Source organism: Giraffa tippelskirchi, chromosome 10 (genome assembly GCF_054371585.1).
Source record: "Giraffa tippelskirchi isolate mGirTip1 chromosome 10, T2T-mGirTip1v1.2.pri, whole genome shotgun sequence".
Classification (NCBI taxonomy): Eukaryota; Metazoa; Chordata; class Mammalia; order Artiodactyla; family Giraffidae; genus Giraffa; species Giraffa tippelskirchi.
The window spans coordinates 125,209,686-125,234,101 of NC_137284.1; the positions used below are offsets into that span (position 1 = coordinate 125,209,686).

General features: G+C 36.7%; 1 protein-coding gene across 23 annotated transcripts in view; it reads right to left on the reverse strand.

Moving 5' to 3' along the window:
- The window catches only part of SUGCT (succinyl-CoA:glutarate-CoA transferase), a 714,763-nt gene that overhangs the window by 392,305 nt on the left and 298,042 nt on the right, over positions 1–24,416 (reverse strand). For all 23 annotated transcript variants that reach the window (XR_014067752.1, XR_014067751.1, XR_014067749.1 and 20 more), the window contains exon 12: positions 7,568–7,670. Coding sequence is in view for 12 of the 23 variants with exons in the window: in XM_081537409.1 (XP_081393535.1) it covers positions 7,568–7,670 (103 nt within the window). In the remaining 11 variants the exon portion in view is untranslated. The remainder of the gene's footprint in view (positions 1–7,567; positions 7,671–24,416) is intronic.

Consider the following 24,416-nt stretch of genomic DNA (forward strand, 5'->3'; position numbering starts at 1 on the left):
TGCTGGAAGAAATATCAATAACCTTAGACACACAGATGACACTACCCTTATGGCAGAAAGCGAAGAAGAACTAAAGAGTCTCTTGATGAAAGTGAAAGAGGAGAGTGTAAACTTTGGCTTAAAACTCAACATTCAGAAAACTAAGATCATGGCATCTGGTCCCATCACTTCATGGCAAATAGATGCCGAAACAATGGAAATAGTGAGAGACTTTGTTTTCTCGGGCTCCAAAATCACTGCAGATGGTGACTGCAGCCATGAAATTAAAAGACGCTTGCTTCTTGGAAGAAAAGCTATGACCAACCCTGACAGCATATTAAAAAGCAGAGACATTACTTTGCTGACAAAGGTCTGTCTAGTCAAAGCTATGGTTTCTCCAGTAGTCATGTACAGATGTGAGAGTTGGATTATAAAGAAAGCTGAGCACCAAAGAATGGATGCTTTTGAACTGTGGTGTTGGAGAAGACTCTTGAGAGCCCATTGGACTGCAAGGAGATCCAACCAGTCCATCCTAAAGGAAATCAGTCCTGAATATTCATTGGAAGGACTGATGCTGAAACTGAAACTTCAATACTTTGGCCACCTAATGCGAAAAGCTGATTCATTGGAAAAGACCTTATGCTGGGAAAGATTGAAGGCAGGAGAAGGGTACAACAGAGGATGAGATGGTTTGATGGCCATCACTGACTCGATGGACATGAGTTTTACAAGGTCTGGGAGTTGGTGATGGACAGGGAAGCCTGGCCTGCTGCAGTCCACGGGGTTCCAAAGAATTGGACACAACTGAGCGACTGAACTATCAATTACTATTTGCTGAACAAATGACTGAGTGACTGAAGGAATGAAACAGTGACTCTTCCTTGAACCATAGCTTTCATGTTTTCATGAAAATATCAAAAGTACTGTGTTGGTCTAAAAGTTCATTTGGGTTTTTCCATAAGATGGTATGAAAAAACCCAAATGAACTTCCTGGCCAAGCTAACAAAAAAGATGTGAGGGGTTTTTGTTTTTCTTTAACATAAATTCTATTATTTATTTCCATAATAATGCCCAAGGCATTCCAGTTAGATATCTAAATACATGTGATAACTTAAAAAAAATGGGTGCAACCAACTTTTCTAGCTATATAGAAAAACTGAACATAAAAGGCCAGTAATATAATACTAAGTCCTTAATAGTCTATTTGACATTTCAGTAGGTTTCCTCTTACATGATAACACATGAGGTTTTTTGATATTAAGATTCTTCTCAGCCCCAAGAAAATAAAACTGCATATTAATGTCTTTTATGTCATATTTTAATATAAAATTGTATCCGTAAACCCTCAATTTTTATTTCATTTAATCACATAAGGCTGAAATACATTATTTTTTTCCAAAACTAAAAATATTATACCCACATATCACAAACACACACATAATACGTCTGAATTTGTTCATCATCTGAAATGTGCCATATACACTCAAAGATAAACATAAATTCTACTTTTTCATCTCTTGTCTACTAAGAATTATATCCAGACAAACTATTTTACCTCAGATCTTCATCAACTGTTTTCCAGTTACAGGGAGCACTGTATGTACATATTTCCCAGCAGTATTAGAAACAATAATATAATTTTGCTTGATTTGCATAACACTCTCAGGGCTATGCAACTGAATTTTAATTAATATTAATGAATGTCATTCAAAAAGCAATCTTTGAAATACATCAATGGTGTATGTGTGTATGTGTGTTCATGTGTGCACATGCATGTCTGTGTGTATAAGGTAGAAAGGGCTTGAAAAATAGCTCTGTATTTCGGGGAGCTTCTGACACTTACTATACAAATATTGAAGGCTTTTTCCCCCAGATGCTCAGATATTTTGCCAAAATGTGCTAAAACAAAATCACTTAGAGACTATGAGCTAACCTAGAGATTAATAAAGCCTCCAACTTCACAGGCTTCCACAAATAATGATATGAAAACAACAGATAATTTTTAAGTGATCAAATATTTTAAGACTTCACTGTTTGTTTCTATGACATATTTATCCCATATGAAAGATTGGCTAAAGGAGTTGTAATGGCCTTTTGGGACAGGAAGAATAAGGTTTCTGTAGAAAATGTTAAATTAATTTTGATAGTGATGCAAAGTTAAGGAAGGGTTGTTAAAGGCTGGCTTGCTGCCACAGGGTGGGGTTTTGTTTTGGTATCCTTTTAGGGCCTGCAGGTGTTTGGCACCAGTTAAAATCAGGGCCAGCTGTGACATTTCAGTTCTGATATTTCCCTCCCAATAGTTCTCAGAAGTGATGCTTGAGGGTGATGTCTTACACCTGATGTCTTCAACTTGTGTGGTACAAATATGAAGACTCTGTTAAATAACACCAGTTTTGCGACACCCTTTACCCTTTCTTTTCCACCCACAGGTCATGGCATCAAGGAGAAAGAAAAATATTCATCAGAGGTTCAATTATTCATATATATATATATATTCTAATTGAGCAGTTCATTCAAAAATGGTCATACACTAGAACCGCCAAATACACGGTCTTGAGCAAAATAGAAAAAGCAGGATAACACATTCTCTTTTGATTCTCATAGTAGATAATAATGCTTTTAAACCCTCTCAGTGGTGAGATCCATACCTAGTTTTGTAGGAATTTGAATAGTTTCTATTAAAAGCTACATTTTCTTTTAAGTTTATTTGGGTTGGAAAACCTCAAACCACAATGTATTTCATGCACATGTTCCCGAGGGTATGTTAAATAGGACCATACTGAGGTCATCTAGTAAGATTTTTAAGCTTTTTAAGAATTCTTTTAATGTACTGCACAATCTTGGCCTGATTAAAAGAAGATATTTTAAGAAAGCACTTGGAAACATGACTGACTATTAAAATCTATATGCAGATAATCTATATTATACTTCTATAATGCACCGAGTTTTCCGAAGATAATATGTCGCTGAGGGAGAAAAAAACAATAAAACTCCCACTAAAAGGGTTTTGGATCAAAACTTCTCAGAGCTATCAGTAAATGCAGACCAAAACCCCCTGTAGTATTCTTGATTGACTTAACAGTGGATGCCTGCAGGATCATTTTAACTGTGCAAAGGGCTGTAGCATATAACCAGAGGATAAAAAGTAGACAACCTTGCATCTATCCAAGAAAAAAATCATTTGTAGTTTCAATTGAGTCAAAAGGCAAGTTTTCTCAGAGCATGAGACTATGAAGACATTATTTTGGTTAGGAATAGTTTCAACCATCAAGTAAACTTGTCTACCATGTTCAAACCAGAGATGAAATATAAATGGTCCACTTGATAAGTAGGTTCACAGAAAATTCTATCCTGCTCTTTGATGCTTCTAATTTTTTTTTTTGTTTAGACATACCCCTTTACACTTCATCAAAGTTTCACTTCCTGCGCCATGTTCCAGGCCTTGTACTTCACCCAAATCAATTTTCAGTTGAACTAGCAGCTGTGCTGGCCAGGCGCACATGGAGAGCTGGGCCCTGGGCGCCAGTGGCGCAGTCCCACATCTGAACAGAAGTGGCCAGTTCCATATACCGGGGGCCAAGAAACTCCACAGCTCATCAGGGGAAAAACAAGGGAGGACACCTTGAACGGAAATCATACTTTTGTAGAAAATGGAAAACAAAAAGATTTTCAGTAATCAGAAAAATGACGGGCTGAGCACTTCTTGGCACAAAGTTTGCGGATGCATTTCCTTAAAAGGATATTAGTTAGAGCTTGATGTCAAGCTGATGATCCCCATTCTCACAGCTACACTGTATTTGCCTTTATCTACTACATGATGATAAGTAAAAGACATCTTTTAGTAAAATATAACTGTGAAGGGCATCATAACCAGAGCTGTTACTTTTTAATGAACATTTACCATTTAACAATCCCTACTATGTGTCTTTGATAAACATTATCCCATTTAACTTTACAGTATAGAGAAAAGGTTCTATTTCATTACTTTAGCGTTGAGGAAACTGAAGCCTAGAAATCTTATAAAACTTCCCAACGCCTTGATTCCATGGTCTTAGCTATTGTATTATGCTTAGTCCCTGGAGTTTCCCAAAGGCTTCTCAGCCAGCTCCACATGTAAGAGTCAGTCAGTCTCACACAGGGGGGATAGTAGCCACTTGATTATTTGGAAACCTATACTTTACAGAGTTAATCAACTCACTCATCCACTGATTCATGCATCAGTGAAATTTTACTGGGTACTTGCTACTTAAGTCAACTTATAATTTATTTTTCAGAAAGTAAAAGAATTACTAAACTCATGCTAAATCCCTAGCATCTGGTACATAGTAAATGTTGAATACAATAAAAGATTTGTTACATGAACTTTCAGAGTAGTTCTCTTTTAGATATTATCTTAAGATATGTTTTCTTTAATAATTTATCTTATACAAAATTTTAAAAATGTATTTATTTATTTTAATTGGAGGCTAATTACTTTACAATATTGTAGTGTTTTTTTCCATACATTGATATGAATAAGCCATGGGTGTACATGTGTCCCCCATCCTGAACTCCCTTCCCACCTCCCACTCCATCCCATCCCTCAGGATCATCCCAGTGCACCGGCCCTGAGCGCCCTGTCTCATGCATTGAACCTGGACTGGCAATCTGTTTTACATATGATAATATACATGTTTCAATGCTATTCTCTCAAATCATCCCACCCTTGCCTTCTCACACAGAGTCCAAAAGTCTGTTCTTTATATCTGTGTCTCTTTTGCTGTCTCTCATATTGGGTCATCGTTACCATTTTTCTAAATTCCATATATATGCATTAATATACTGTATTTTTGGTGTTTTTCTTTCTGACTTACTTCACTCTGTATAATAGGCTCCAGTTTCATCCACCTCCTTAGAACTGATTCAAATACATTCTTTTTAATAGCTGAGTAATATTCCATTTTGTATATGTACGACAGCTTTCTTATCCATTCATCTGCGGATGGACATCTAGGTTTCTTCCACGTCCTGGCTATTGTAAACAGTGCTGCGATGAACATTATGGTACACGTGTCTCTCAGTTCTGATTTCCTCAGTGTATATGCATAGCAGTGGGATTGCTGGGTCATATGGCAGTTCTATTTCCAGTTCTTTAAGGAATCTCCACACTGTTCTCCATAGTGGCTGTACTAGTTTGCATTCCCACCATCAGTCACTCATTATCAGAGAAATGCAAATCAAAACCACAATGAAGTACCATCTTACACTGGTCAGAATGGCTGCTATCCAAAAGTCTACAAACAATAAATGCTGGAGAGGGTACGGAGAAAAGGGAACCCTCTTACACTGTTGGTGGGAATGCAAACTAGTATAGCCACTATGGAGAACGGTGTGGAGATTCCTTAAAAAACTGGATATACAAAAATTTTTAACTCCCTGTTTTTTTCATCTTCTACAGTCCTATCAAAATACCTAATGATAGAGAATCCTTCTAAAATAGCCAAACACTTCCAGGCATGGGAAAAGATGATACCCTTATTTCTTGTGCCAAACAGTCCTACATACAATTGTCATAGTAATCTTTGCTCATATTTAAAATGCATTAATACTAAACTGTTCTCTAGTCTTTCTAAAAATCCAGAAACTTTTACACATAGATTTTGGTATTTAAATTCCAAAGAAGAATGAAATCATGTATAAAAGAGACCAACTCTTTCTTGCAACTAGAGTATGACTGTTAATAACCATAACTGTATTATTAAGAACTTTTCATGCTAGAACTGTAAAAATTAGAATTTGGTTTTGGTGGATAAGAAGGTATTTTTCAGAAACATGAGGGAGCAGAAAAAATTGGTATCCTGGCTTAGGATATATTATATTCTCTATTTGAACTTTTGTTTCAGTACTAAAAACAAGCCACAGACCAATACTAGAAAGTTCCTGTAGGTCCAAAGGAGTTTTGATCCAAAAATGAAAGTAATTAAACTGATCTACAAGGGAAAATTGACAATGAAACTCCTATTTACCCAATATTCAATTTGAGCTAGCCCACAAAGTGAACAATTTTAAGTGTGTGGCCTTAGATCCTTGTTTATCAAAGCCTAAAAAATAAGTAACCCTTGAATATATCTAATAATTTTTAAAATAACATTCCTTGCTTTGGTGCCTTTATTCCTAATGAAACACAGGTGGAGCCAACAGAAATGCTGATGGAAGAACTCTCAGGAATTATCTCTAGAGAAATGTACCCTCAAATTGAGTTAAACAGGAAGTCCTACACACCTCAGTTCTACTTGTAAGCAGGGGAATAATGGTAAAACCCACCCATTCCCCTACAACAGCTTAAAGCCAAAGCTTGGCCTCATTCAGACTTATGAAGTGAGATAACTAGCCCTCTGGTCTGTTACATTCAGGGTATACAAACTGTTACCTCATCACAAGGAATCACCAGCATTCACCACCGATGTAGTGTAGTGGGGACCCCTTCACAAAGACTCAGTCTGTATCAAGAGGACACCCTTTCCTCCAATTCTTATTGACCATTCTTTCACTAGCAACAAAGCCTTTCCATAATCACCATCTTGGCCAAAAAAATAGCACAGAGCAGAATTCCTGCATTAATCACCTTTGTTTTTTTTCTCCAGTAAATACTGAAATAATTGATTTGAATACATTTCAGTTTTCCCTTAAACAGATATTCCTATAAGATAAAGGTACCAAAGTTAGTTAGGTCAGTTTTCTCCCTTAAAAAGTGTATTTGATTTTCAGCAATTTATTTCAAAGAAAAATCTACCATTGTAAAAATGAAAAAAATGAAGAGAAAGACTATAATTTTGAAATGTTGGAAGCCAACAAGATACATGAATAATCATGGTGAAAGCTTCACAGAAAAAGGGAGCTCCTCTACATTATGGAATTAATATGTGAATTTGAGCAACGGTAAATTGCTTGCAGTGAGGCTGATTAAATAACATCAAAACTTATTATTCTGACCTTATCTCAAAATAATCATTTGAACAGTGTTATAGAAGAAATATTTTTTCAGATGATCCCAATTTCTGAAACTCAAGGAGTCTGTAAACAATGTACAGCATGAATCTTTACTCAATTATATTTATTCCTCATGAATATTGCACATTAATCAAAGCATAGAGATGTCTCTAATCAGCAAAATTAATGATGACTTCTCTGTTCATTTTAAAATAGCCATATGGTGAGAGGGGGACTGTAACTGTGAAAATTACACACTTCTTACTCCTACTTCTTCCTGCAAAGAATGATCTCTGAGTGCCTGATCCCAACTCTCAATTGTTTTTATTCCATTTTTCAGGAAAAAACAAATGCCCTAACCTTGAAAATGTCATGTAGCGACTGCTGGAGAAATATGTTAGATCTAATTGATATAAAGGTATAATTGTAGACAGCCAGTTCCAAATTCTGATTATTTTTCATTTCAGACACATAATTTAACCTAGAGTGAAAAATCATGTGATATGACTTTTCAAGACCAATGGCTAATGTACATTTATATGAATCAGTCTGGATAGAAAAAAAGAGGTACATTCTTGTGTTTTTAATCAAAACATACTAAAAATTTCAAAAAACAAACCTGGGGTTCTGCAAACACATTCTTCATGCTGTTAATCGGGCCATACGGGACTCCACTTCCTTCAAAGAGCTGTAACCACTTGCTGGTCATTTCTTCTTCAAACCTAGGAACAGACAAAAAAACAGATGCACCTTTATACTTAAATAACACAACCTTTTTTCTCATATAGCCCTCTTTGAAAGCAACTGACAATGACAAGTGAGAGAGGAGAGTGAAAAAGTTGGCTTAAAGCTCAACATTCAGAAAACTAAGACCGTGGCATCTGGTCCCATCACTTCATGGGAAATGGATAGGGAAACTGGAAACAGTGGCTGACTTTATTTTTTGGGGCTCCAAAATCACTGCTGACGGTGATTGCAGCCATGAAATTAAAAGACACTAGCTCCTTGGAAGGAAGGTTCTGACCAACCTAGATAGCACATTAAAAAGCAGAGACATTACTTTGCCAACAAAGGTCCGTCTAGTCAAGGCTATGGTTTTTCCAGTAGTCACGTAGGGATGTGAGATTTGGACAGTGAAGAAAGCTGAGCGCCGAAGAATTGATGCTTTTGAACTGTGGTGTTGGAGAAGACTCCTGAGAGTCCCTTGGACTGCAAGGAGATCCAACCAGTCCATCCTAAAGGAGATCAGTCCTGGGTGTTCATTGGAAGGACTGATGTTGAAGCTGAAACTCCAATACTTTGGCCACCCCATGCAAAGAGTTGACTCATTGGAAAAGACCCTAATGCTGGGAAGGATTGGGGGCGGGAGGAGAAGGGGACGACAGAGGATGAGATGGTTGGATGGCATCACCGACTTGATGGACATGGGTTTGGGTAAACTCCGGGAGTTGGTGATGTCAGGGAGGCCTGGCGTGCTGCGATGCATGGGGTCGCAAAGAGTCGGACACGAATGAGCGACTGAGCAACTGAACTGAACTGAACTGATAATGACAAAAATATGTTTCTTTAACTTTCCTTGTGCCTAGTTTTGACAATGTTGCCAACATGAAACAACCTGAGTCGCCCTGTAAGCAATAAGAATAGTCACTCAGGTCCCCTTGTTTAAAAACCCACTGTAAAGTTGAAATTCTTCCTATTTCTTCCCCTATGAACTTTTTGACAGAGAGTCCCTCAGAGAAGAAAGATTAGGTATAAAATGAGCTTTTGTATTAACCGAGCTTCAAATGTGGTATTGAGCACTTGATAAATTAACAATGATAATATAATATTACTCCAGTTTTGAGCATAATGTCATTTACCAAGTGGTTTTTTAGATCTCAGGAATAGTATATGAGGTTAAGATAGACACAGATATGCTAAATTATTCCTCAAAACAAAAAATAAACTAGTGAATCTATTTTAAAAGAAAGCTATATGTTTTATCTCCATTATATTTAAGGCACATCAGAATTAATAGGCACAACCACTGGCCTAAAAAACAACCTTAACTATTTAGTTACTTGCACTGTGGCTTAGTAATCAGAACAAATGGAGACATGCAAAGACTAGTATCTAAATTCATCGAAGTCCTTTACCTCTGTTTTGTTTCCACTATAACTTAGAATTGGACTTCTCAGACACAAAAGCTTATTTGATGTCCTTTTTCCTTTATTAGGTCTTAAGGGAAGGGGACCTACTTCATTAAGGAAATATACTGTCTTTTGGTTTTCTGTTAAGACAGTGAACACAGGAAAATATCTTGTATCCTCAAAGACAACTCACTCATAGTTCATAATATATGAAGAATTTTAGAACTGTTATCTGTTAAAATAGCAAACTTATTTTAGTTAAGTAATAATATAGGTTAAAAGGGATTTTTTTAAAGAGTTAGCTATAGTGAATTATTAGCAGCATGTATTGAAGTATTAAAGTATTAATGCTTCATCAATATGGGAGAACTACTGGAAATGTAGAAATATTTAATATTCATGGGCTTCTATTCAGCTCTTTTAGACATAGCTAGAGTTAATCTCAGATCAGTAGATTCTATGGGAATTTGTCAAAGAAATAGATTTCTTCCACTATTTAAAAAAAGGATAAATACAGTATCAATATTTTAACCATAATGCTTTCTTTGCCATCTAACAGATAAAAAGAAAAAGGTTGAATTAATGTAGTCTCTGAAAGACTACATATGAACAATTGTGTTCAATCATAAATTTTTATATAAGAATCTAATAAAATTTTTTAATGAAGGTAGGATTACATTTCACTAGGAATGTAGTTAATCCTATTTATACATCCACTTGTTTTACAACCATCTAAGGAGTGCCTACTATACACCAGGCATTGATTGTTGTTGTTGTGGTTTTAGTCACTAAATCTGACTCTGTCGGACTTTTTGTGACCCCATGGACTGTAGCCCACCAGGCTCCTCTGTCCATGGGTTTTCCCAGGCAAGAATACTGGAGTGGGCTGCCATTTTCTTCTCCAGGGGATCTTCCGACCTAGATATCAAATCTGCATCTCCTGCACTTGCAGGCAGATTTTTACCACTGAGCCACCTGGAAAGCCCAGGCATTGATCACTGCCTCTAAAAATATTGTCTTCCTTTTCTTCTCCATTATGATAAAGACTTTTCACTATACACATTAATTATGGCCCAATAATGTTAACTATCCCTATTTAATAGACAATAAAATTTCTCACTTCTAAGTACTGAAAGATATTCTGTCATGGGAACACCACATAGTGGATTCTTCATATCCGTGTTTTCTGCTCAATGACTGTTAAAGTCATCTCCTGGCCAAGATTTCCTAAGATATATAGATAGATAGATATCACCAAAATGATATATGTTGAAAGAATAGAAGTGGCACTTTGAACCTGGAACCTTTCCAATCAGGGTATCAATTATTTAAGTGTTAATAAACAGAGTGTTATAATGGTTAGTATGGTACATTTTCAAGACAAATGAATTTATCACCACTGAACTCACCCAAGTGGCCTGAAAGATATGCACAGAAAATGCATGTCAATATCTAAACAAACCCATAGCTGCAGACTTGCCAACAAAAACTCAGGGGAATATTTGAAGTTTTAGTATTTATATAAGCTTTTCACCACTGAGCAAAAGAGAGGGATTTATTTCATGTTATGGAAAACATCGGATGCACTTTGGATGTGAGACTGGAGAGAAATGCCGCGTCTGGAGCTGAAGTGTGACCACTGTTTGTGTATTTGCGTGGGTGTGGGCGTGGACGTGTTCACAAATGTCTTAAACTCAATCAGTCAGAGACCAAACATCACTGCATTCCACTACTCCCAGAGGACATACCCATCATTTTCTTCTGAAAATCTATCTCTTGATCTACATCTGATGTAGAATCCTTTCCTTTATCTATGCAAAAAAAACAAAAACCTATAAACACATGTTTTTATGAACCACAAAAATTTTGCTAAAAAAAAATGGAAAGAGCTGATTTAAATCATTCAGGGCAACACAATCCTGAGCTAAGACAAGAAGGGTGTCCTTAGATCTGGCCCTGAAGCTAAGGGCCTCCTCTGGGAAGTTATCTGGAGACTCATAAAACAATTCAGACTTAATTGTGAACTTAATAAACCAACCCATATATTTAATTCTACATTTCTGTTGAATTCACTTGATGCCAAATGGTTACTGTTAATCAGATTACACCATTTAGGAAGACTTGAGTTTAAATTTCTTAACATAAAAATTTAACTTACAAAACAAATCCAAATTCTTCTCTTTAGAGACTGGACTAAAGTTGCAGCCAAATCCAAGACCACAGAGCAACCAGTAAGAGATCCATGCCATGAAGGTAAGATTTGTAAATAATCAATAAATTATTATTAATAATTGTTATAGTAAATGGTAATTATTTCACTAATAAAGTATTTAATTATTAATCATTAAGGAAACTGTTAATAAATGCTGGTCATTAATTGTTTGATCTATATCCTATAGATTTTATCCTCACAAGCACATTATGAGGTAAGTATTATTCTCCTTTGATCAAAAGGAAACTCAGATTCAGAAAAACTAACCTGCTCAAATTCATATAGCTTCCCCCCTCCCAATGTTTTTGAGATATGACTAACAAATAAAAATCACATATATTTAGTTTGTATAATAGGATTTTTTAAGGAGAACAATGTGATGATTTTAAAATACATATACATTATGAAATGATTACCAAAATCAAGTCAATCAATGGATCCATCACCTCACAGTTATCATTTCTGTGTATGTGGTTAGAACACTTGTTTTGAGTATTTGATACAGTATTATTACCTATAATTACCATATTGTACATTAGAGCTCAGAATTTTTCATCTTTTAGCTGAGAGTTTATTCCCTTTGACCAGTATCTCCTCATTTCCCCCACACCGTATCTCCTGGCAACCAGCATTCTACACTCTGGTTCTATGGGTTCAACTTTTTTTAGATTCCACGCATAAGTGAGATCACACAGTATCTGTATTCCTGTGTCTGGCTTATTTCACTTAGCACTAAGATGCTTCTTCACTTTCATCCAATACACCTCAAGGAAAATCTCTTTACATGAATACTCATTCATTCCTATGCTTTTTTTTTTTTTTAATTTTTTAAAATTTATTTATTTTTAATTGGAGGATAATTGCTTTACAATATTGTGTTGGTTTCTGTCATATATTAACATGAATCAACCATAGGTATATCCCCTTTCTATAGAATGGGAGGTGGGAGGGAGGTTCATTCCTATGCTTTTAACAAGAGTTTGTTGTGTGCCAGTCATGGGTATTACAACAATAAAAAAGAAAGTCATTGTATTCAGAGACCACATTGTCTAATGGAGAACACAGTTATGGAAATTTATGAGTTACAGTGCAGGATGCTGAGACAAAAACATGAATGAATAACTTCCAGCTGAAGCACCAAAGAGGGAGACCTGCACAGGGCCTGGGGAGTCACAAAGGGTTCAAAAACGAGGTGACACTTGAGCCAGGTGTTGAAGGATGAGTTAGAATTTTCCATGTGAAAGATGGGAAGAAGAATCTTCCAGGCAGAAAGATCAAGGTGTACAAAGTCTGGAAAGAATCTGAAATCTCCTGTGTCTTGAATAGCAAAAGATGAAATGGAAAAGGGAGGTTAGAACCAAAGTATGAGGCACCTCATGAGCTCTGCTAAGGATATTGCATTTCCACTGGCAATGAGGAACCCAGAGAGGTCTTTCATTAGGGGACTGACAAAATCAACATTGATACTGAGAACAGGAGGAGACTGATGAGTTTAGGGAAAAAGAAACTTGACAGGAGGCACCATGCTGTCCACCCCTGATGCTTCTTAAATCTGTCTCATCAATATCCTCCATATTACTGTCAACCAGAAGCAAGTTTTCAATTGAAAAAATAAGTTTTCCAGACGTTCTTACACCTTTTTGTTACTATGCTATTTATCTGTTTCCAATCTATCATTACTGCTTGAGCCTCTGAAATCTGACTTGGTCACCAACATCTTTTGTTACCCAGTCTCCAAGGGTCTACAGTGACCACTTGACAGACGCAATATTCTTTCCACAGTCATCCTACTTGCTTTTGGTGCAGTATTTGATGCTGTGGATCTATCCTGTATTTAACTCCTATGATACAATACCTTCTTGGATTTTTAATACCTCTTTGTCCATTTCTGTTTCTTTTATTAATTCTTTAACTTTTTCCTTCTAGTCCCAATAGTCTTCATTTTCTTTTATGCACTTAAGGAATCTTGTTATTGCTATGCAGATGATACCCAAATTCATATTTCTGGTCCTGATCTTACTTCAGTTCTCCTTTTCTGGTTACCACAGAATATTTCCACTCAGCTGCAGCATTACCCCTATAAACATGACTTCCCCATGGATGATTCAACCTCCATTTTCCCCATTTCCCCATTTTCTTTCCTTATTGACTTACATATTTGGATAGTCTACATACAAATCTTACTAGTTACACACATTGCAAATTTCTTCTCCTAAACTTAGGAATATTTATTTTTTCATACAGAAACTATTAACTTTAACGTGGACAAATCGCAATTCTTGTCCTTCAAGGTTTTTGCTTTCTATGTTGGTTTAAGAAGTACTATTTAGCTCATAAATTTGTCATGAGGAATTAGAAGAATTAATACTTTGAAGGTATTTAGAACACTGTAATGGTACAAGTGCTACATAATTGTTAAATAAATAAAACTATACTAACATTTCTGGGGAGCCAAACTGTTGGCAGGAAGAGGAGGAAACTAGAATAGATATTATAGGAACAAAAATTTGGTACAGGGCTACATTCCATAAACGTATTGCCTATAGGAAATACCTCTTTGGACAAATCTGAGTAAACCCAAACCAAACCAGTGGGATTCTATAAGAACCAGGCTGGAGTCTGCAATGCAGTAACTATAAACAGGCCTGTGACACTTCTATAACCCACAGAGAAACAGCTGGAATTTGTTGGTTGCGTTTCTACCGTAAACAGAATCACAGATTTAATATTTCCTGTAATTTCCTTAGACCTTATTTCCTCTTAGGAATTTATCTCTACATATTACTGATAAATTATGGTTTAAGATCTTTTTTTTCTTGTCCTGCTAGCATTCACTAATTCTCTTCTTTGTCTGCATGTCAATCCACAAGCCACACAAAAGATGGTGAAAGCATCCATCCAGGGACTCCTATTACTGCCTTCTAGTGCAGGGTCATGATGGACTTTTCATAGAGCTTGCTCTTAAATACATCAGGTCACTTACTAAGCTGATCAGCCACTATGTCTTACAAGTCAGATTAATTATTATTACATTAATAATTCCTATCCCTACTAATGATCAGAATTCCAAAATATGTTCTGCTTTGCACAAATTTTAAGTAACGAGTAAGTCATATATTATAACAGTTTGGACTGACCAGCATTGCTGTGACTGTCCCTACAGCCTCAGCAGCATCATTGCAAACATGATATGAGAAAGTTGCCCATGTTGCCAGTGCCCAGTTGCTCATACCAGGGTTGCTGATATCAAAAAATAAGCCTCTTAAATCAAGATCTCTTTGTAAAAAGCTACTAATAAAGCAATATATAATTGTTGTAGAAAAGATTTAAATGTCAATAGACACAAAGAAGAAACAAAATCAACTATAACTTTATTATACAGAAATAATTTTGATTTATGCATATCATTTAGCATTTTATATGAATATATTTTTTAAAATTTTAAGGTATCACAATTTTTTTCCCTTTTTACTTTTTTAAACTACACATAACATAAAATTTACCATCTTACCCATTTTAAGTGTACAGTTTAGTGACATTAAATACATTCACATTTTTGTGGGGCCATCACAGCCATCTGTCCCCAAAATTCTTTTCATCTTGTAAAACTGAAACTCTATACCTATTAAATTATAAATCCCCATTCTTCCCTCTCTCCTAATCTCCTGGCAACCATTACTATACTTTTTGTCTCTATGATTTTGACTGCTCTAAGTACCTCTTATAAGTGGAATCATACAGTATTTGCCTTATAATGTCTTCAAGATTCATTCACACTGAAGCATATTTCCTTCCTTTTCAAGACTGAATAAAAATTACAAAACATTGCTGAAAGAAATTAGACACAAATAAATGGAAACATCCCATGTTCATGGATTAGAAGACTTAATATTGTTAAAATGTCAATTTACTCAAAGCAATCTACAGATTCAATTCAATCCCTACTAAAATCCCAGCGATGTTTTTGCAGAAATAGAAAACCCACCATAAAATTCATATGCAATCTCAATAGACCCTAAATAGCCAATTTTAATGTTTTCTTTTTCATTTTTATCTGTTGTATAGGCATATCTCTATGGCATGTTTTCACTGCCTATAGAAATATTTTTCTTCTTATTCCATGTTTTAATCTTATAATAACTTTGCATAGGATTTGATCTCAGTACTTTTCTCAATTTTTTTTAAGGTAAAATGAGTTTTCCTGAACTTTTAGAAGGCGACTTAGCTCAAATAGCCTTTCTAACGTCATAGAAATCTCTCTTAGGTTTGTGTGTGTGTGAAAGAAATACATGGTAGTTTGCTTTCCCAAACTTCCTGGCTCTATTCTCCTAGGTCACTTTTACCTCTATCTTCTCTGTCCTATCTCTCTTATTCATAGTTAGTGTGAGTCACTCAGTCATGTCTGACTCTGTAGCCCACCAGGCTCCTCTGTCCATGGAATTCTCCAGGCAAGAATACTGGAGTGGGTTGCCATTCCTTTCTCCAGGGGGTCTTCCTGACCAAGGGACCAAACCTGTGTCTCTTGCATTGCAGGTGGTTTCTTTACAGTCTGAGCCACCAGGGAAGCCCCTCTCTTATCCATATCCTGCTCATTTTCCTATTTCAAAACCCTGTTTTTAATATGTCTACACTGAATTTAATTTAAACTTATTAAACAAAGGAAATTTTCAAGTGAAGTATGAAAATCTATTGCTTCACAAATCTACCCATTTTCTCATCTGATTTCTTCCACAAAGAGCCTAAGGAAAAGGAACATTATTTTTACTGTACATAATACACTAACATGACAATGACATAAAGAAAAAGTTATAGGCTATAAAATGCTATTTTTTATTTCAAAAGATCTCAGAGGTGGTATATGAGTTTTACTGGCAATTTCCTCCAACTCTTAAAACCCAGAAAAGTGGTCATTTAACCTGATTTGGCAGGTATACAGTAGAGAAGATGTTTAGCCAGGGAAGACAGTATTTTCAAAAGCAACTCACCTCACATTTGGAAATCTCTTAATAAGAATTCCAGTGTTGCAATCTTTCTGTTATTTCTCATTCTCCCTAGTTCCACTCACACTAATCTACTTTCCCTGATTCTAAGACTCTTTCCGGGTGAGAACCAGTACTATAAATTTTAAAGCAAATGTTCAGATACATCCTAGAATTTTCCCCTGGAAACTTCCTCCTATTGATCCTTGTCAAGTCCTGGGGAGCCTCATGCAATGTTCTTCCCGAAAACAGTCCTTCAATAATTTAAAAGAAAAGTTATGCTTTTCCAGAAAGTCTTACTATATAAGCTATATACACCTATATCCTTTACCTATCCCTCATTATGGTATATGTAAAGAACTTAAGCAATTCATAGTCCACACAGCAACAGAAGAAATATTTCATTCAAAGAGGGAAGATGAAAATAAGTAAACAGAGGGAAGCATGCTCAATCCCCTTAAAATTTAAGAAATACAAGCTAAAATATTTGAGGTATCATTAGCTACTCTAAGAAGCAGCAAAAATTAATGGTTATGTATAATAAAAACTACAAATCTGTTTATTCAGTCTGAATGACTCCATTTGTACAGTAATAACCAAATCAAAGACTTCAAAAGCAGCAAAACATTTTATATATCCTAAATGTCTAGAAAATTGCAAAATACCTTCATATACTGCAGAATATTTATATAGCAGATTAGCACATGAGCAATTTAAAGTAAATATATAGCCAATACACACTAAACACTTTATACAATATATACAAAAATACTTAAGCAAATGCAAAAACAGAACTCACAATTATATGTGCATATAATTATATCTAATTGTGTATATACATTAACAAAACTGCCGAAACAATTTGGCAAGATAAAAATAGAACTAAATGTTCATCATATTCTTTTTCAAGATTTTCAAACCCTTACCAACAACAACAACAACAAAAAGAAACAAGCAGATTTGATTAAAGCCTTTTCATGGCTTCATAGAGCATATGGGGATCTCCACTAACTTTAAGTACTACAGGACAGGAAGTGAGTCTGGCTTACTCTCTGTTGTAGCCTTTTACCAGGACAGAGTCTGACATTTGATAGTTGACATTTATATGACATATACTATGTTCCAGACACTGTTTTAAGCACTTAACATAGATTACACATTTACTACAACAATCCTAAACCATAAATACTATCATTGTTCCCATCTGATAGATGAGGAGCCTGAAGTTCTTCAGGTTTTAGTGATTTGCCAAGATCATACCAATAGTAAGAGTTAGAGCCAGGATTAGAACATAAATACTATGAACTGCAAATCCAAGCTCTTCCCATCTTCCTCCAACACTCTATCACCTTAATAAATAAGGAAGTGAGTAATAAAAGGTGACTGAATGTACACCTATCTGGATGAATGGATGGATGGATTGATAGATCAATGGATACATGAGTTCTTTTCAACCCATTTCAAACAGTTAAATAACTCTTTTGGAACCTGAGAAAGGAAACTGATATATTGAGTATCTTCTTCACTTTGGGATGTGCTAGGTGCTTCCATAACTTAACTCACTAAATCATAGTAATAACTTTGCAAGGATGCAGGATTATTGCCCATTTTTGAAAATGGGGAAACTGGGTTTGGTTCATTTGATGTTGAATCTTGGAAAAGTAACCCTGGGACTCAAAATGTTGCTTGGAAGAATGGGAGCTCCATATATATTTGTTGAATGAAGGACTTTACAGTACATTTTTTTAATACATACAGAAGGAAGTTATGAGTATTAGATAGCAAATATAGTTTTCTTAGAGGAAAATCATCCCAAGCCAATCTCATTTTCTTCTCTGATTGGGTTCTAAACAGCTTCATGAGGGAAATAAAATGGGCAAAGTATTCCTGGATTTCAAAAAAGCTTCTAACAATGTCATTCAACATATCTTTCTGGATAAGATGGAGAAAATAGTAGTTCACGTAATAAAATAATTGTGTGAATCGGAAGCCAGTAAAGATATGCCAAAAAAGTTCAGTTTCAATCTGGAGGAGTAAAGGTAGTTCTCTTGTTGAATTTATTTATTTTTTTAAATATAAATTTATTTATTTTAATTGGAGGCTAATTACTTTACAATATTGTAGTGGTTTTGCCATACAATGATATGAATCCACCATGGGTGTACATGTGTTCCCCATCAAATGAGGGCCCAGAGGATGTCATTGATCAGATTTGTGGATAATTGGATACTATCATTATCAGATTTGTGGAAACTTGTAATCACAGTAATCAAGTTGGTTTAAATGGAGCCAATTTTATTTTAAACAAAATTCTTAAAAATTTACATAAGTTCTCAAATAGTTCTCAAATAATAAACGCACAAAGAGAAACAAGGTTTAGTAGCAACCAAGATTTTTTTAAAGGTCTTTCTGTGGTTACTTAATACAGGTCAGTATGACACATTGCTGCCAAACAAGAGTGAACACTTATACTTCATCAATAGAACTCTATTACTCAAAACAAATCAACTACCATCTCACTAACTGCTACCTGGCCAGATTCCTAAAATGAAGCACAAGCTGGAATCAAGATTGCCAGGAGAGATATCAATAAACTCAGATATGCAGATGACACCACCCTTATGGCAGAAAGTGAAGAAGAACTAAAGATCCTCTTGATGAAATTGAAAGACGTGAGTGAAAAAGTTGACTTAAAACTCAACATTCAGAAACCTAAAATCATGGCATCCAGTCCTCTTGCTTCATGACAAATAGATGGGGAAACAGTGAGACACTTTATTTTTCTGGGCTCCAAAATCACTGCAGTAGGTGACAGCAGCCATGAAATTAAAAGACACTTGCTCCTTGGAAGAAAAGTTATAACCAACCTAGACGGCATATTAAAAAGCAGAGACATTACTTTGCCAACAAAAGTCTGTCTAGTCAAAGCTATGGTTTTTCTAGTAGTCATGTATGGATGTGAGAGTTGGACTGTAAAGAAAGCTAAGCACCGAAGAATTGATGCTTTTGAACTGTGGTATTGGAGAAGACTCTTGAGAGTCCCTTGGACTGCAAGGAGAGCCAACCGGTTAATCTTGGAGGAAATAAGTCCTGAATGTTCATTGAAAGGACTGATGCTAAAGGTGAAACTCTAATACTTCAGCCACCTGATGCAAAGAACGGACACATTGGAAAAGATCCTGATGCTGGGAAAGATTGAAGGCAGGAGGAGAAGGGGACGACAGAGGCGATGGTTGGATGGCATCATTGATGCGATGGACATGAGTTTGAGTAGGCTCCAGGAGTTGGTGATAGACAGGGAAGCTTGGCGTCCTGCAGTCCATGGGGTGACAAAGAGTTGGATATGACTGACCGACTGAACTGAACTGAATATGTGACAAGTGTTTGCCATTTGCCAGGCAACTGTTGTGGACCCTACCTCCATTTGCTCATTTAAGTCTCTCAACAATTATAGAGGTAAGGATTATTATTAACGTCAACTTACAAATGAAAAAAACAATGAAACATGAAAGCCACACATTTGCCTAATATCTCATAACTAACTGGATGGGACAGGTATTGAAAGATAAGCGGTCTAATTGGTGCTTCAACTTATCTTAACGATGATTCTATTCAGTCTTTCTTACCATCTGACACCAACACTTGCAGAAGCTGTAGACACTCACCCAACATGCCCTTAATCATTATGAATTCAAAAGCAGCTATGGACAGTCCCAGCCTGCTGACAGCTGCCTACCCCAAATGCTTGTACCTCTTTTTCACATGCGGGCTTTTCCAACCCCATGGAAGAAAGCAAAGAGGAATTAAGAGTCTCGTGATGAAGGTGTAGGAGGAGAGTGAAAAAGCTGGCTTAAAACTCAACATTCAAAAAAGGAAGATCATGGCATCTGGTCCAATCACTTCATGACAAATAGATGGGGAAACAATTGAAACAGTGACAGCCTTTATTTTCTCGGGCTCCAAAATCACCATGGAAGTTGACTGCAGCCATGAAATTAAGAGAAATTTGCTCCTTGGAAGAAAAGCTATGACAAACCTAGACAGCATATTAAAAAGCAGAGACATTACATTCCTAACAAAGGTCCATATAGTCAAAGTTATGGTGTTTCCACTAGTCACCGTTGGATGTGGAAACTGGACAATGAAAAAAGGCTGAGTGCCGAACAGCTGATGTCTTCAAACTTTGGTGCTGGAAAAGACTCTTTAGAGTCCCTTGGACTGCAAGGAGATCAAACCAGTCAATCCTAAAAGAAATCAACCCTGAATATACACCAGAAGGACTGATGCTGAAGCTCAAGCACCAATCTTTTGGCCACCTGATGCAAAGAACCAATTCATTGGAAAAGACCCTGATGCTGGAAAAGATTGAAGGCAGGAGGAGAAGGGGATGACAGAGGATGAGATGGTTGGATGGCATCACCAATGCAATGGACATAAGTTTGACCAAACTCTGGAGATGGTGAAGCACAGGGAAGCCTGGCGTACTACAGTTCATGAGGTCACAGAGTTGGACATGACTGAGCAACTGAACAACATCACCACCATGTGAGTTTGCTGGGCTGCACTGTCCTCTGCCTCACTTTCCTCCTTATTGATTGTGTTTCTTGAGATCATTTCCCTAATAAATTACTTGTACCCAAGTTCCTGGATTAGGGTCTGATTTTGGGGAAAGAGTGAACATCGACATTTTAGGAATCAGCAAACTAAAATGGACTGGAATGAGTGAATTTAACTCACATGACCATTATATCTACTACTGTGGGCAAGAATCCCTTAGAAGAAATGGAGTAGCCCTCACAGTCAACAAGAGTCCGAAATGCAGTACTTGGGTGCAACCTCAAAAAAAACAGAATGTTCTCTGTTCATTTCCAAGGCAAACCATTCAATATCACAGTAATCAAACTTTATGCCACAACCAATAATACAAAAGAAGCTGAAGTTGAACAGTTCTATGAAGACCTACAAGATTTTCTAGAACTAATGCCCAAAAAAGATGTCCTTTTCATTATAGAGGACTGGAATGCAAAAGTAGGACATCAAGAGATACCTGGAGTAACAAGCAAATTTTGGCCTGGTAGTACAAAATGAAGCAGGGCAAAGGCTAACAGAGTTTTGCCAAGAGAATGTACTGGTCATAGCAAACATCCTTTTCCAACAATACCAGAGAAGACTCTACACATGGACATCACCAGATGGTCAATACCAAAACCAGACTGATGATATTCTTTACAGCCAAAGATGGAGAAGCTCTATACAGTCAGCAAAAACAAGACTGGGAGCTGATTATGGCTCAGATCATGAACTCCTAACCGCCAAATTCAGACATAAATTGAAGAACGTAGGGAAAGCCACTAGACCATTCAGGTATGACCTAAGTCAAATCCATTACAATTATAAAGGGGAAGTGAGAAATAGATTCAAGAAATAAGATCTGATCGAGTGTCTGAAGAACTATGGACAGAGGTTTCTGACATTGTACAGGCAGCAGGGATCAAGACCATCCCCAAGAAAAAGAAATGCAAAAAGGCAAAATGGTTGTCTGAGGAGGCCGTACAAATACCTGTGAAAAGAAGAGAGGTGAAAGGCAAAAGAGAAAAGGGAATATATAATCATTTGAATGCAGAGTTCCAAAGAATACCAAGGAGAGATAAGAAAGCTTTCCTCAGTGATCACCGCAAAGAAACAAAGGAAAACAATAGAATGGGAAGACTAGAGATCTCTTCAAGAAAATTAGAGATACCAAGGGAACATTTCATGCAAAGATGGGCTTAATAAAGGACAGAAATGGTATGGACCTAACAGAAGCAGAAGATATTAAGAAGAGGTGGCAAGAATACACAGAATAACTATACAAAAAAGATCTTCATGATCCAGGTAACCACGATGGTGTGATCACTCACCTAGAGCCAGAAATTCTCGAATGTGAAATCAAGTGGGCCTTAGGAAACACCACCAAGAACAAAGCTAGTGGAGGTGATGGCATTCCAGCAGCACTATTTCAAATTCTAAAAGATGATGCTGTGAAAGTGCTGCACTCAATATGCCAGCAAATTTGGAAAACTCAGCAGTGGCCACGGGACTGGAAAAGGTCAGTTTTCATTCCAATCTCAAAGAAAGGAAATGCCAAAGGATGCTCAAACTACTGCACAATTGCACTCATCTCACACACTAGTAAAGTAATGCTCAATATTCTCCAAGCCAGGCTTCAACACTACATGAACCGTGAACTTCCAAACGTACAAGTTGGATTTAGAAAAGACAGACAAACCACAGATCAAATTGCCAACATCCACTGGATCATAGAAAAAGGAAGAAAGTTTCAGAAAAAGTGTTATTTCTCTTTTGTTGACTATGCCAAAGCCTTTGACTGGGAGGATCACAAAAAACTGTGAAGATTCTTCAAGAGATGGGCATACCAGACCACCTGACCTGCCTCCAGAGAGATCTGTATGCAGGTCAAGAAGCAACAGTTAGAACTGGACATGGAACAAAAGACTGGTTCCAAATAGGAAAAGAAGAACATCAAGGCTGCATATTGTCACCCTGCTTATTTAACTTATATGCAGAGTACATCATGAGAAATGCTGGGCTGGAAGAAACACAAGCTGGAATCAAGATTGCCGGGAGAAATATCAATAACCTCAGACATGCAGATGACACCACCTTTATAGCAGAAAGTGAAGAAGAAGTAAAGAGCCTCTTGATGAAAGTGAAAGAGGAGAGTGAAAAAGTTGGCTTAAAGTTCAACATTCAGAAAACTAAGATCATGGCATCCGGTCCCATCAGTTCATGGCAAATAGATGGGGAAACAAAGGAAACAGTGACAGACCTTATTTTTCAGATTCCAAAATCACTGCAGATGGTGACGGCAGCCATGAAATTAAAAGATGCTTGCTCCTTAGAAAAAAAGCTGTGACCAGCCTAAACAGCATATTAAAAAGTAGAGACATTACTTTGTCAACAAAGATCCATCTAGTCAAAGCTATGGTTTTTTCAGTAGTAGTGTATGGATGTGAGAGTAGGACTGTAAAGAAAGCTGAGCATCGAAGAACTGCTGCTTTCGAACTGCGGTATTGAAGATGCTTGAGAGTCCCTTGGACTGCAAAAATATCCAACCAGTCCATCCTAAAGGAGATCAGTCCTGGATGTTCATTGAAAGGACTGAAGTTGAAGCTGAAACTCCAATACTTTGGCCACCTGATGTGAAGAGCTGACTCATTTGAAAGGACTCTGATGCTGGGAAAGATTGAGGGCAGTAGGAGAAGGGGACAACACAGGATGAGATGTTTGGATGGCATCATCAACTCGATGAATGTTGGTTTGGGTGGACTCCGGGATTTGGTGATGAACAGCGAGGCCTGGCATGCTGCGGTCATGGGGTCGCAAAGAGTCGGACATAACTGAGCCACTGAACTGAATTGAATCTGAAACTAAGATACCACTTAGGTTGAATAAGTGGTTAGTGAATCCTCTAACTGTAAGTAATTATTTACTTAATTTAATTGCTTTACAAATTTAAATGATTTATATTTTAAAGCATAACATAGATATCTCTGGCATTAATTATATACTCCTTGTTCTATGTTATGAGCTATACTGGAGCACGACTTGGAGGAAAATAAAAGGTGCTGGCATGACTTTCCTCTAGGCCACCAACCAAACCTCAAAGTGGCTGAGAAAGAAAGGAAAGGGAAAATAACAAAATATTGGAAGAAGAATATGAAGGAGACAGGAACTTTAAATTCAACCATTATAACTCAAGCAAAATTTAGGTCTTATGCTACCCCATTATTCACCCATAGACTCCCTGGAGCCACGTTACAAAACTGGCTCATTCTCAACAAGGTTTCTGAAAAGGAAATCCTTTAACTCTTTAATTTATTTTCTTTTTTGATATACTCATAGGAAGTTATTGACAGCTAGATATGTTAGTCAAACCAGGCTGGCAAACTAGAAAACCATTTCTCAGTCCTTGCTTAAATCATGCTACCAGTTCAGTTCAGTTCAGTCACTCAGTCACATCCAACTCTTTGCGACCCCATGAACTGCAGCATGCGAGGCCTCCCTGTCCATCACCAATTCCCAGAGTTTATTCAAACTCCCAGTCATTGAGTCGGTGATGCCATCCAACCATTTCATCCTCTGTCG